The sequence below is a fragment of the Pangasianodon hypophthalmus genome, chromosome 6 (assembly GCF_027358585.1).
Source record: "Pangasianodon hypophthalmus isolate fPanHyp1 chromosome 6, fPanHyp1.pri, whole genome shotgun sequence".
NCBI lineage: Eukaryota > Metazoa > Chordata > Actinopteri > Siluriformes > Pangasiidae > Pangasianodon > Pangasianodon hypophthalmus.
The window spans coordinates 20614294-20629128 of NC_069715.1; the positions used below are offsets into that span (position 1 = coordinate 20614294).

A 14835-nucleotide genomic window follows, 5' to 3' on the forward strand; every position below is an offset into this window, starting at 1 on the left:
ACTGCGCTGCAGGACTGAACGATACAGGAGATCCTTCATCCCCACTGCCATCAGGCTCTATAACACCTTAGCCAATGGCAGATGACTAATCACTACTCTCATTACTTTACTACTTCACTACTTTACTACTCTCACTAATTTCTACTACTCTTACTACTTTCTTTCTTACTTATCTACAAGACTACCAGAATTTCCCTTCGGGGATTAATAAAGTTTATCTTATCTTATCTTATCTTATACTATACTATACAGTCTCTGGAAGTGACTTTATATTATGTATGTGCGTGTATGTACAGTGTGTGTGTGTATATACATTGTCCCTGGCTGGTCTGTGAGCTCGATGGCATTGTGTTTGAGCTGCAGGTCCTCCAGGACTTCTTTGATTTCCTTAATGGTGCGGAACGTCTCCTTCGGGTCCTGAATAACGAAGGCAGAGTACTCCTCCTGCTCCTTCTGCTGGCCCAGGTACACCGACATACTGGCACAGGCATCTACACACACACACAGACACAGACACACACACACACACACACACACACACACACACACAGAGTCAGCTTCGCCGCTGAATGTCACCCTTAATTAATCATTACAGTTCTCTTTGTCTTTTCACTAATGTAGTGCTACATTCAAATACACTTCTCTGTGTTTATGATGATTTCACATTAACAGTCAACTCGTGTTACTTGCCACTCGGAGTTATGATGCAAAGTTGCTGTTCCTCAGTATACCGGAACTAATGGTGGTTCAGTTAGCAGTTGATACTTCATGTAATTACAGTGTAATTTTATTCATACAATTGCTTCTTAGTAATTTACTAATACATCTGAGAAAATACTTACATTTTACATTTATGGCATTGAAAAAAGATCTTTATTAGAGAGCGCAAGAATGGCTGACATGAGCACACTGAACAGTATCACCAAACGTTCAAGTAGAGTGTAAGGTAATGTAAATTGTGCACGAAAAAGTATTTGTGAATGTGGAGCAGTGAAGCTTCCACACGTTAGATGTGCTTGTTTCATTTCTCCTCTCTCACCATGTTTCCTGACTTGAGGTGAGGGATAAGAAATATGCCCCCAAACCAATGATCACTCACTCTCAACCAACCCCTTTTCTTCTGACAACACACAATTAGATCTCATTCATCGAAGTATTCCCATGATGACAATGAAATTTATGAGAATTAACCCTTACAACCCTAGCCTTCTTTTGCACAAACTGGAGTGCACTCACATGTGGAAGCTTCTTTGCCCACTCAAATTCGATGTGAGATGTTATGACCCTACATATTCAAGTGCGCAGTGTATAGTAGGGCATCACACACCATTTGAAACACACTGTTTCACTGGCACTTTTTCTCTGTTTTATATCTCTCTGTCTATCTCACAGTTCTCACAATGAGAGATGTAATGACCAGTGAAAAGATCAAGCTCACACTTACCCTCCATTTTCTGCAGACGGGGTAAACTGGCACTGAACAGCGAGAAAATCCTCTCTGTCTCTCTGTCGCAGTCAATCTCCAGCTGGATATTCGCCAGTGTGCTGCTACACACACAAACAGACAAGTTAAGACATTGAAAGTAATGTTTGCTGTGTGTTTGGTTGTGCGCTGCAGTCTCCGGACAGGCTGTGTCCCAAACTGCCATATCACTGTACTAAACAATGTGTCAAAGTTAGGGCTATCAAAATGACCACCTAACACGTGATTCATTTTAAAATCATAATGCATAATAATTTTTTTAATCGCATTAATGCACAGCCATTGAAAAGCCATCGGCTAGTAAGGTACACACAGACACTAGGACAATGTGCTTTTAAAATCATAGGCTATTGTTTCTGTACTCAGGTAGTCCTGTTTTTTTTGGGTTTTTATGGTTACTGTAGGGTGGAAATTAAAATAGAGAATCTATAAAGAAGAAGGTTAGCAATCTTTGTCTCTGCGAATTTAAGTATCACAGACGTACGATGTCTTGAACCTACCATTTAAATCAGCACTCTAGATGGATGACTTATGATATCTCTCGCAACCAAAACTACCTCGCTATGACCGCATATTACACAGATAACTGTTATGTTGTTCTGTTTGAACATTATTAAACAGTTTTATTCGAGCCAAATGTGAGAAGCACAAGTTATGTTTGTATTATAAGGTTAGTATCATAAAGTTCTATCTAAGATAGGATTAAATGGTGGATAGCACCTTATAATACTGAGGTCTGTATAGCTGTAGATGAGTATTCCAGCTGTTGAAAAAAAAACACTAGCTAGCATTATGTGTTAATGGTAATATGCCACATATAATGTACTATTTTAATGAAAATTTAATGAACATTATAAGCATATTATTTCAGCGGACAATAAAAACAACTGTAGAACTATCGTCTATCACTGGAAATGCACTACCTGTGTGAAGCACTGTTATTCTATTGTGCTGAAAATGTACAGTATTTTTTATGCATTTTATCTCTGTGTTCAGATCTATCACTAGGAATAAATAAAACTCATGGAGTTAAACACTTACATTTTATGTTTTTCGCTGTGTGATTAAATATGTGATTATTCGTGTGATTAATCACAAAAAGTGTGCGTTGAGTGCCAGCCCTAGTCAAAACAGTGAGCTAAGTGCACTGGAGCCTGTGACTCACTGTGTGGTTAATTTGTTACTCCAAACTGTGGAAACTGGTATATAATGGCACTATCTAGCAGTTGAAATATGCTATTTAACCACTCGAACCCGTTCCTTCCACCTTTGAGTGTACCTAACCACTTTCCTTCTCCTTCTGCCGAGCTACACTCCTGAGCTGCTGGTAATCCAGACCTCCCCCCCCTTCACTCTGGACCTGTCCACCGGCAATGCTTCATACTGCCACGAAAACGCTTCAGCTGTTTTCCATGGACTACACCAACACACATTGTACTCACACACACGCACACTACAGTGTAAACCCATATGAGGATGGGTTCTCTGTTGAGCCTGGTTCCTCTCAAGGTTTCTTCCTATCACCATCTCAGGGAGTTTTTCCTTGCCACCGTCGCCCTGCTTGCTCATCAGAGACGGCACACACACACACTTCACTTTACTTTTGTTTGTGTAAAGCTGCTTTGAGACAATGACCTTTGTAAAAAGCGCTATACAAATAAAAGTGAATTGAATTTTAGAAGTAGACAAGCAAATCCAAATAAATCTAATTCATGGTTACAATGTTCCTTTTCTATTAGAACTAATGCATTATAACTTTACAGAACTTTGCATCATTTTGTGCTAAAGTTGTAGAATTTGAAAGGTTATCAAAGGTCTTCTTGATCTGCAGAGATCTGGGAGATCTGGCTAATGTGTACTCTACCTAATAGGATAGGATGTTTAATTTCATCAGATGACTCAGAGACCACCTATAGACAGCCCAATTGCATCATTTTACTTTGTTTGATGAAGTTATTAATTTTAAACAGTGCAGCAGTCCCCCAGCCTACTAGGAAAAAGTATCAGAATGCTAAAAATTTGTTTAATTTGTTTGGTATAAAATTGTTCAATCCTTCTGGTACCTAATCTTCCCCCTCAATGTCTCTAGATAGGTTTGCAAAAGATAATATCTTAGCTAAAATTAGTTAACTAACAGCTGTAATTTATGATATATTGATCTTGTAGTGTATTTAAATGACACTATTTGCTTAGCAAAATCACTCATTGCTTGTACAGGACTAGTATTATAGCAGCTATCACATGCTGACTAACTTAGGTAGCTGGACAGGCTAGTTTCAGCTGAAATGCATTGATGGTAGTTGCGTTTATGTGCTAACTGTAGTTAAGTTGACAATGTTCCACTGCCAGAATAGTGCAATGGGTGTAAATGCCATTATTTGTGTCTGTGTGAATGACTTGTTGCTTACTAGCAATGCTTTTGCTCTGCTTTGCTGTGATAGTGCTAGGTGTTGTTAAGCAGGTTTAGACAGCACTACTGGCCATAACAGGGATACCAGGTTACTGAGTTTTCACATAATATTGAGTAGGAGTATGCACATCAAATGCTTTATTTGGAAAGGTAACCTGTGCAGGGCTCCTCCACTATAAAAATACCTTTACATATACATGTTCCATCAGAAACTAATCAAGTAACAATGTGTGTGTGTGTGTACATACTCTCTGCTGCTGACAGCCGGATGGAACACACCAAGTCGATCAGTATTGCAGCGGATGAGCTGAGTCAGCACATCGATCCATTCACTCGCCTCAACACAGTTACCTGCTTGGACATACAGGGGCTTATCACTGAAGATCACCTGGAACATCTGAGAATGAGACAGGCACAAAGTGTGAGACAGACAGACAGATTATTAACATTGTTCTAACAGTCATATTTCAAAACTGAACTGAACAGGTAGGCAGGATGCTGCTCACGTTTTTGCGGTTGAAGGTGCTCTCATCCACTTTTTCTACTCCTGTGATGCTCTTTACAGGAATCACACAGAGTGGACATTTCCCTGTATAAACACACAAATAAATGTGTTCCAAATAAATAGTAACACATCATCAGCATAAACAAAGGCCATGTTAACATTAAGATTCAACTTTATTGTCATTGTGCAGAGTACGAGTACAGAGCCAATGATCCCGGCTTGCTAGGACGCTGGGGTCAGAGCGCAGGGTCAGCCATGATACGGTGGCCCTTGAGCAGATGTGGTTAAGGGCCTTGCTCAAGTGCCCAACAGCAGCAGCTTGACAGTACTGGGGCTTGAACCCCTGATCTTCCAATCAGTAACCCTTAACTGTTCAGCCACCACTGCCCCTAATATTAATTTGTGAAACCCTAAAATTAATTTGTGCCCCTAGAATTAATTTGTGTATGTACACATAGAGGTAGTTGTTGCCTTTTGCAGTTTTCCCAGCTGCCGAAACTGGGAGTGTTGCGAATGTTGTGATGAGATACAGATACAGGGTGTGTAGCTGGACTAGATCAAACATGGCAGGTTCTGGTGCTAACCTAATAGTCTAACAGCCAGGTCCATAAGTATTTGGACAGTGACAATTTTCGTAATTTTGCCTCTGTACACCACCACAATGGATTTGAAATGATGCAATCAAGATGTGATTGAAGTGTAGACTTTCAGCTTTAATTCAAGGGGTTTAACAAAAATATTGCATTAATCATTTAGGAATTACAGCCATTTTTTACAGAGCCCCTCCATTTTCACAGGCCCAAAAGTAATTGGACAATTGACTGATAAGCAATTTCATGGCCAGATGTGGCCTGTTTCGTTATTTCATGACAAATTAAGGAGCTAAAAGGTCTGGAGTTGATTCCAAGTGTTGAATTTGCATTTGGTAGCTGTTCATGGGAATTCTTACTATGTGGTCCAAAGAGGTGTTGATGCAAGTGAAGGAGGCCGTCATTAGGCTGAAATAACAAAACAGACCTATCAGAGAGATAGCAGAAACTTTAGGCGTGGCCAAATCAACAATTTGGTACATTCTTAAAAAGATGGAATGCACTGGCAAGCTCAGCAACATCAAAAGGCCAGGAAGACCAAGGAAGACAACTAAAGTGGATGATCACAGAATTCTTTCCTTGGTGAAGAAAAGCCCCTTCACAACATCTAGCCAAGTCAAGGACACTCTGGAGGAGGTAGGTGTATCATTGTCAAAGTCTACAATCAAGAGACACCTTCATGAATGTAAATACAGATGGTTTACCTCAAGATGCAAACCACTGATAACACTCAAGAACAGAAAGGCCAGATTAGAAGAACAGAACACAATCTCATGGTAGCTTAAATTCACTGTCTCTCACACACACACACACACACACACACACTATTCGAGTTCTTCCACTCCAACTTTGGCAAACCATATCTTCATGGACCTCGCTTTGTGCACAGGGGCATTGTCAAGACATCCTATACAATTGTGTGCTTCCAACTTTGTGGTAACAGTTTGGGGAAGATCTACATATGGGTGTGATGATCAGGTGTCTACAAACCTTCAGACATATAGTGCAGTCTTATGCAGTTTACAGTAGAATTGGCTTCATCTGGCCTGTGTGTGTGTGTGTGTGTGTGTGTGATCACCTTTTTGTTTATGGTATGACAGCTCTCGACTGGTCACTCTCAACCATCGCTTCTTAAAGTTCTTCTGCCCTAGACGCTTTCTACCTTGGGCTCGCTTGTGGACCTCTCTAAACACACAAACACACACAGTTTTTACACGGTAATCACACCTATAAGCCTGCTTGCATGTGAGAGTGTATATTAGTGTTTCACCCCTCTTTCAGCACAACCGAATCTTCTGCTCCGCTGGTGCCTTTACACACGTTGGATGAGATGTCATCTAAAAACTGGAGAGTGAGAGGACAAATGAGACATACACACATACACATACTCACAGGAGGGTAAAAGCAGGGCTTAGTCTTACCTTCTTCACTTTCTCTATACATTTATCTTCCTGGAATAATTTGAAGAAATCACACATGTAGGTCTCTTTGAAGCTCGACTGCAGTCAAAAACACACACATCAGTGAGAATAAGGCACCCGAAGATCAGAACGTTTTACAAAATGTCCGCTGATACGTAGGCCATATATTTCATTTTCCATGTACTACTTCTAAAACAGCATTTCAGGACACCCTTACTGGAGCAGTCTAGTTTAGCACCTTGCTAATCAGTGACCAGTGAGTCACATCAAGGACACCATGGTTAGAGGCATACCAGTTTCTACCAATTTGGTCATTGCCAATTCCCACCCATAAGCTAATGCTTCTTTATCTCATGACGGATATCAACCAGGGAGAAGGAGGGCTAACAGGTGCTTCTTTGATATTTGCACAGCTCTGCCACAGCTTGCTGATCATGCAATATGAAAGGGCAGCTGAACATGCACTGAGTTGATGCTAACTGGCCATTTCTACATACATGAGTGCACAGACACCCATGATTGTACGCTCGGCCATAGACGGCTATTGCATCAAGGGGATTTCAACTTGTAATCTCCTGACAACAGGGTGAACGCTTTGCTGTTGCCCCACAACCATGAAAAAAATGCATCATGGACAGAATGCGCCTTTCAAGGAAGTCCCTGACTAATATCATAAGAAACATCTGGACTGTCAACCAACTGTCTGAACTCCTGGATCCTCTTTATAGCCTACTTGCTTCAGTCTAGTCAGCTATAGGTTCAATAAATAGAATAATTCAGGCAGATTTAATTCTGAACACACATCCATGTTTCTATTTTTACATTCATTTGTGAAATTCAAAACGACCACCCCTTCACTACCACCACCAAATTCACTATCAGAAAGGTTGTTATTATCAAACTTTTGTTACTTTTCAAATTTCTTTAATCTTTTTAGAGAAATGTTAGAGAAATGTTAGAGAAATGTTTGTCGTCAGTCATGTTCCCACACTGGGACATGAGAGGGAGCGTTTCAGAAGACTTCTTTCTCCATTCCTGGCCTCAATTACAACACTGGTCACAGAGTTTTCATTTTATTAGTAATTTTCCATCCTCCATCCAAATAGACAACAATCACATATACTGTCAGAATAATATCTCTGCCCAGCCCATGTGCATAAATAATTAATCAGGCTTACAAGCTTATTTTTGCTGGCTACAAAATAAGCTTAATCTAATTCATTATTCTGTTTCTTCTTATAGGCACAAATGATTTATGCCATCCATCTACAGTTCTCCTTGACCTGCCATTATCCCAAGTGAGGGGTGAAGCTTACATAGCAGTTACTCAAGAATAGCCTCACTTGCTTTGCATTAAAAAGGGAGACATTCTGATAAAATGTAGACATCAGAAAGACTTTTTTCTAAATATTACACCCATAATACACACAGGTATGCCGTAAGCTGTGTAAGTGTGGATGTGGTGGACTGAAGGGTGTTTGTGCATGTGTTTACCAATTTGCTTTTAGACAGGCTGCTCCAGCTGCCCAGCGTCTGGATGGTTTTAGAGATGAGTGTGAGAGTTCGGCAAACTTCTGGATCCTTAAAGAGAGAGAACAGCAATACGTTAATCCACAGGGAGCTCATGAGAGGAGAAACCAGAGTGGAAAATGGAGACAAACATGCAGCAAAAGAGATCTGTCAGAATACGTGTGGGGACGAATGTTGCATCTCTGGTTATTCTCAAGTACATTTTTTGGCAAGTATACCTGGGGTAACAATAGCTTGTCCAAAGTGCAAACATTTGACAATGTCTTATAAAAACAAAGGAAACTGCTAAGGGATACTGAGACTGCTACTGTTTACAAGACCATTATTAGGGCAATTGATTTTGCAAGACACCTCAATATTTCTCAATACTGCAAAATCCATATAAGTTTTGTTTGTGGTTGCTGATAAGTGATCAGAAAATGATCCATGGTTATACAGAGTGTAAAGTACGGGTTGAGTGAACTATGAATTTTATTGTATCTAAATGACACTAAATCTGCCTGCAACATTTACAGACCTTAATATAGGTCAAAGGGAATATCAGAGTGTGTGTTAGACATGTTTATGAGTCTAACACAGTGAGTCACAGTGATTCAGTTGCTGCTAATGGGCTTGCAAGCCACAAAATTATAACATGGAAGCCACAAAACTATATTTCCATACTGTTGAAGCCAAAATTTTACATACACCTAGGCTAGAGATACTAAATCCAAAAGATATTTTTCACAACTCCACACTTTTCATGTTACCATACATTTCTTTGTTACCAGTCAATTAGGGCCTCTACAATCAGGGGTAATTATAAAACAATCAGTTAAAAACTTTCATTCACTATATGAGAATTCCAGTGGGTCAAACGTTTACATATACCAAGCAGACTGTCTCTTTTAACAGTCTGGAAGATTGCAGAAATTGATGTAATGACATTTATTTACGGGCCAGTGACTTTCTTCCCTTGATACCATTGGGAAATTTAAGCAACTCAGCCAAAAAAATTTGTGCACCTCCGCAAATTTAGTTCCATGTTGGGGCAATTTCCAAACAACTGAGAGTACCACAAGCATCTGTACAAACAACTGTATGCAAATATAAAAATCTTGGGACCATGCACACACTGCATCATTCAAGAAGGAGGCATAAATTAACTCCTAGGGATTAACTAACTTTGGTCCAAATGGTTCAGCTGAATCCCAACAACAAAGGAACTGGTGAAGGAGTTGGAGGCATCAGGTACCAATGTATGTACATCCACCATTGAGAGAATTCTACATCGCCATGGCCTGAAAGGCTGTCCATAAGGAAGATGCCCCTACTTCAATACCAGAATAAAAAAGCCACACTGAAGTTTGCAGGTGATCACCAGGACGATGTCCTAGCTTTTTGTTCTCTGGTCAGATTATACAAAAAATGAACACTGTGGCCATAATGATCAGTGCTATGTATTGAGGAAAAAGTGTGCTGCTTTTAATCCAAAGAGCACTATCCCAACTGTGAAGCATGGGGGTGGCAGCATCATGTTGTGGGGGTGTTTTGCTGGAAAAGGGACTGGTGCACTTCAGAAAATAGATAACATCGTGAGGAAGGAGGATTATCTAGGAATACTGAAGCAGAACCTCAAGACATTATCCAGAAAGTTAAAACTTGGTCACAACTGGGTCTTCCAGCAGGAAAATGATCTTAAGCATACCTCCAAAGTTGTACAAAAATAGTTTAAGGACAGCAAAGTGAAAGTATTGGAGTGGCCATCACAAAGCCCTGACCTGGATTCCATAGAAAGTTTGTGGACTGAATCGAAAAAGTGTGGCCGAGCAAGAAGGCCCACAAACATGACTGAGTTACACCACTTCTGTCAGGAGGAATAAGCAAAAATTCCAGCAAAGTATTGTGAGATGTTTTATGAAAGGCTACCCCAAGCGTTTGATTCAAGTCAGGCAATTTAACAGCATTAGCACCAAATACTAAACAAAGTTTATGTAAACTTCTGACCCACTGAAAACCTGAAGCCATGTCACACTACTCAAACCTAAAAATAAAGTGTATTTCTGTGCATGTGCATGTGCATGTGTGTAAACTCACTGGATGGTGTGGCCGCAGCTGGAAGGTGTGTGGAGAGAGCACAGCTACAGCAAAAAACCTCAGGAACACAAAACTGCTCACCGCAGAATACTGAACATGAGGATCACCTACATAGAATGGGAGACAATTAAAATGGAGGGGGGAAATGGGGGGACGAAATAGAGAGTGAGAGAGACAGGAGAGAGACAGTTACTGATAGTTATATACTCTATATAAGGGTGTAACTGCATTGTGTAATAATACCCTTATTATTGTTATTATTATTATTATTATTATTATTATTAGTATTATTAGGAGTATTATTACACAATGCAGTTACAGCCTTAATAATAACAAATGTATAATATATAAAACTTATATTGGTTACGTCTAATGCATAAAACCTATAAAGGTTATGTATAATGTATAAAACTTATAACGGTTATGGCAGTACTGCATCTAAATAAGTGACTGGTGTCCCGAAATGGTTCCTAAGCAACACTGCGGTTGATGTACGTTTGGGTCTTATTGGCTATATTTAATGTTAGGGGTGAGCGATATGACAAAAATATCAAATGACAATATCTGAAGACATTCATATGATACACAATATGTATTACAATTTATAGCTTTGCTAAACAACCGCCGGCAAGACAGTAGTACTGCATTTAAAATCAATCATGAAAAACATTTATGTCTATGAAAATAAATTACTTTAAACAGATAAAAAAATACAATCTGATTATTTTAATTAAATAAAGTCAATAAAGCAAACTGTGGCATAAGTGATCACAGTATCGATATTATATAGACTATTGCCCAGTCCTATTCAATATATGATTTTGTAAGGGGTTGTCTAGAGTATATTATATTCTCTCTGTCTCTGTGTGTGTGTGTGTGTGTGTGAGAGAGAGAGAGAGAGAGTGACTCACTGGGAAAGCGGTCAGAGGCGAGCTGACGTAGGGATTGGAAAACGTCACACATCAGAGGTGGACAACTCGTACTTGACTCCGTAATGGACGAGAACACCTTTTGAACATAGATCTGCAGGTTCTCCTACACACACACACATGCGCAGTTTAATGAAACCCAAAAATCACAGGTTAAACTAATAAAGTGTGTATGTGAGAGTGTGAGTGTGTGCAAGTGCTGACCTTGTTGACCTCAACGTTATCTCCCTCCTTCAGTTTGATTGGATCGATTTCACATGTTTTATTGGATTCACAAATCTAAAAAAATATATAAATATATTAAGATAAAGTGTATTCGAGTAAAGTCTGACGCAAAGGCAGCACCCCCCCAGTGGCTATTACCTCATCCAGCACAGGCTTCAGTGTGATGTTCAGATAATTCCGTCCCACCATCTTCATCATATCATCGATACAGCGTGTGGCCAGAGAATTCCCACGGAAGATGGTGTTCGCCTCTCTGCAAGTGGAAAGAGACAGGGAGAGAAGGTGAGTATGAGATGCCTCTCCCTAAATTATGAGCAATATTTTTGATTCATGTGTGATGGGTAAATTACTGTACAGACACGAACATTACCAAATTACATAAAAAAAGTAAAAATGGGTTGCTTAGCATATTTACTTTAGTTTATTGACACAATAACTTTTTACTTGTTTCCATTGTGGTCATGTTAAAGCTAAACAGTATCTAAAATACCATTTTAAACACATAATATAAAAGCATTACTTACTGGTCACATTATATATAAATATAATATCATAAAGGTGTTTTTTTTAAGGAGCTACTTCTTTATTTTCTCACTAAAACTAACAAGATTGGTTGTACACTTGGTTGTCTCAACAGGCAAACTATCCATTCACAGAAACAATTATCTGTATTCTGCATCAATTTTAAGTTGCCTTTTTTTTTTTAAGAGTCAGCCATATGAGCGAATGTACTGGATTATGTGTTATTTTATACTATGTAAGATATTACAGTATTTTAGTGTAAATATGTTTTTACAGTTGTACTTTGCTGATAAGCCTGTTGCCTGTAATTACTGTAAAATGTACAGTAATTTTTTTACAGTGTAATTGTAATTATATAATCCCTAAACTATAGGTACCCTAAGAATAGGCAGCCTTTGTGTGTGTGTGTGTGTGTGTGTGTGTGTGTGAGACTCACTGTGTGTTCTCCAGCTCTAAGGCAGCAATAGCCATGAGAAAAGGCAGCAGTCTGTTGTTATGCAGTAAAAGTCGCACTAAAGGCAGTGAGGCTTCCGATCGATCTCTACACACGTCACCCAGAATATGAGCAGCAGATGCTGAGATTGGCTACATGCATAGATATAGGGAGGGAGAGAGAGAGAGAGAGAGAGAGGCAGAGCATATCTCAGTGCTAGCTTTTTAAAAGAGACATGGAGCAAGATCATTTTTAAAGATCAGATCCTTCAATTATAGAATAGATGACTCCTTATGGCAGCCTAATCGAATCTAATCTAATTTAATCTATTCTATCCATCAGTATGCTGTGTGTGTATGTGTGTTACCTGTACGTCAGGTGATTTGAGCAGTAGGTTTCTCAGGTTAATGTAGCTGTTTGATGGCAGCACGTTGTCCTCAGTGTAACACACGTTTAAACGCAAAGAGCCGAGATCATCAGGCTTACACTTCACACCATTACCTCTCGGCTGGAGGAGATACCTTCATGCACACGTGCACGCGCGCACACACACAAACACACACAAACCTTTCATTTTAAGATCTCATTATTATTTTCATCAATCTATATATTAAACAAGTAAAGCAGTCTGTCAAAGTTCAGCTGCTCTTATCCTCCCAGTCTATCACAGCTCAGCTGCTCTTATCCTCCCAGCCTATCACACTTCAGCTGCTCTTATCCTCCCAGCCTATCAGAGTTCAGCTGCTCTTATCCTCCCAGCCTATCACACTTCAGCTGCTCTTATCCTCCCAGCCTATCAGAGTTCAGCTGCTCTTATCCTCCCAGCCTATCACACTTCAGCTGCTCTTATCCTCCCAGCCTATCAGAGTTCAGCTGCTCTTATCCTCCCAGCCTATGAGAGTTACCAGTCAGAGAGACAAATGTTTGATTTGCACTTAATCAAAATCAATATCATCAAAAGTGTAGTATATAGAGCAGCTGCCTGTAAATACTGTGCCCTACAGAATTATTGGCACCCTTCATAAAAATGAGCAAACATAATTGTATAAATTAAACATTACATGAATTCAAACATTATTGTTCCACTCATGCTCCAAATGTTCCACTCAAGCAATAAGAAACTACTTATCTTTGTTCTAATGAGGAAAAAAAAAACAAACCCTTGTTCTCAGTATAGCTACCTTTGTTGAATAATACTATTTTGTTTTAAAAATATATATGGCAAAATTATTGACACCCCTAATATATATTTTAGATAAATGTAAACAAATTGTCATTAAAAAAACTTTTCATTTGTCCTCAGTCTGCAGGACTGTAGCCTTTAACCATGTCTTGTTTCCCTGGGGTAAAAATAAGAGGTTTCACACATGTAAAATCCCTTTTTTACCCATTACTGTGACAAAAATCAAAAATCAATCTTCACAATAAAAGTCAATCAATCAGCCAATCAAGTGTCAGCAGAGAATGCAGTTCTGTGGGCAGACACCAATGACTGCATATATGAGTGGGCAACACGGCACCTTTTACTGAATTGAAGCAAAAGCATACACAGTAGATACGGTTCGTCGTACAGTGGGTCGCCTCTCGCTTGCCCATATTAGTGATGGATATGGTACTTGCTCATGTCAGGAGCGTTCACACAAGATGCCCCATCAGCTAACTCAAAGTGGCAAGCACAGCATTATTAATTAATACATAAATGGTAAATTGTAGTCCTATAATTTTCACAAGTATATTGATTAACCATTGTCAGGAAAAGATTTTAGAGCTTTGGGTCATGACTGACTGAGCTACCTAGCTAGCTGACATTATCTGTTATTTTAACTGAAGTAAAGTGAGTATAAGTATCTAATGTAAGGTACCAACTAAAAATATACTGGTAAGAAGCAGTCAACATTTACACTCAACACAAACCTATTTTTTGAGGAACGACTTGCTGGAGAACAAGACATGGCTTTGCAACAGAACACTCAAAGCTGTCAACACTGTAAATCTACAAAGTTTGAAGACGTTAATTGAAGTTCGCTGGGCTGTAGTACCCACATCCTGCACACCACATCAACCACACCCTTTCATTTATCATCAAATAACTCCTATAAAACCCATTTATCGTAAGGAGAAGTACTGAGGGAATTCAAGGTCAACTGATCTTGTAAAACAACGGAACACTACTCCTGAAAATAAGTTCTGGAGAAATAATTTAAAATGCAAATTTGGGTCTTTTCGCATTCACTAACCTAGGAATGGGTGGGGTTAAAAATCTACTGCAGCCAGCCACTAGAGGGCCTCAGAGACATTTTGGCTTCACGTTTGAATCCCTGTTGCAACATCCACCCATATGAACACTATTTGGGGGAAATGCCTTGCTGATGAGAGATTTCGGAGGAGAATGGCCAGACTGATTCAAGCTGACAGGAAGGCTATGATAACCCAAATGACCACTCTTTACAACCATGGTGAGCAGAAAAGCATCTCAGAACAGAAAACATGTTTAACCTACAAGTGCAGAATACCACATCAGGTTCCACTCCTGTCAGCCATGAAAAGGAATCTGACTCCATAGTGGGCACAGGCTCTCCCAAATTGAGCAGTTAAAGCTTGGAAAAAGACCAAGCAATGTTTTTCCTGTTTTTGTTATGTCTACCATTAGTGATACCATTAATTCCAGTAAAAACATTGGAGAAGACAAATCTATCAGACCATCCTTTCCA

The 14835-nt window shown here is 39.4% G+C and overlaps 1 protein-coding gene across 3 annotated transcripts in view; it reads right to left on the reverse strand.

Moving 5' to 3' along the window:
- Positions 1–14835, reverse strand: part of rasa2 (RAS p21 protein activator 2) — a 47325-nt gene that overhangs the window by 3790 nt on the left and 28700 nt on the right. For 2 of the 3 annotated variants that reach the window (XM_026913853.3, XM_053234929.1), the window contains 14 exons: positions 12492–12645; positions 12128–12276; positions 11308–11422; positions 11149–11223; positions 10927–11050; positions 10016–10122; positions 7904–7990; positions 6410–6487; positions 6259–6332; positions 6067–6173; positions 4400–4482; positions 4142–4290; positions 1445–1548; positions 314–491 (listed from right to left, as the gene is read on the reverse strand). In XM_026913853.3, the coding sequence (XP_026769654.1) occupies positions 314–491; positions 1445–1548; positions 4142–4290; positions 4400–4482; positions 6067–6173; positions 6259–6332; positions 6410–6487; positions 7904–7990; positions 10016–10122; positions 10927–11050; positions 11149–11223; positions 11308–11422; positions 12128–12276; positions 12492–12645 (1584 nt within the window). The remainder of the gene's footprint in view (positions 1–313; positions 492–1444; positions 1549–4141; positions 4291–4399; positions 4483–6066; positions 6174–6258; positions 6333–6409; positions 6488–7903; positions 7991–10015; positions 10123–10926; positions 11051–11148; positions 11224–11307; positions 11423–12127; positions 12277–12491; positions 12646–14835) is intronic. The other variant, XM_053234930.1, reaches the window with a different exon arrangement.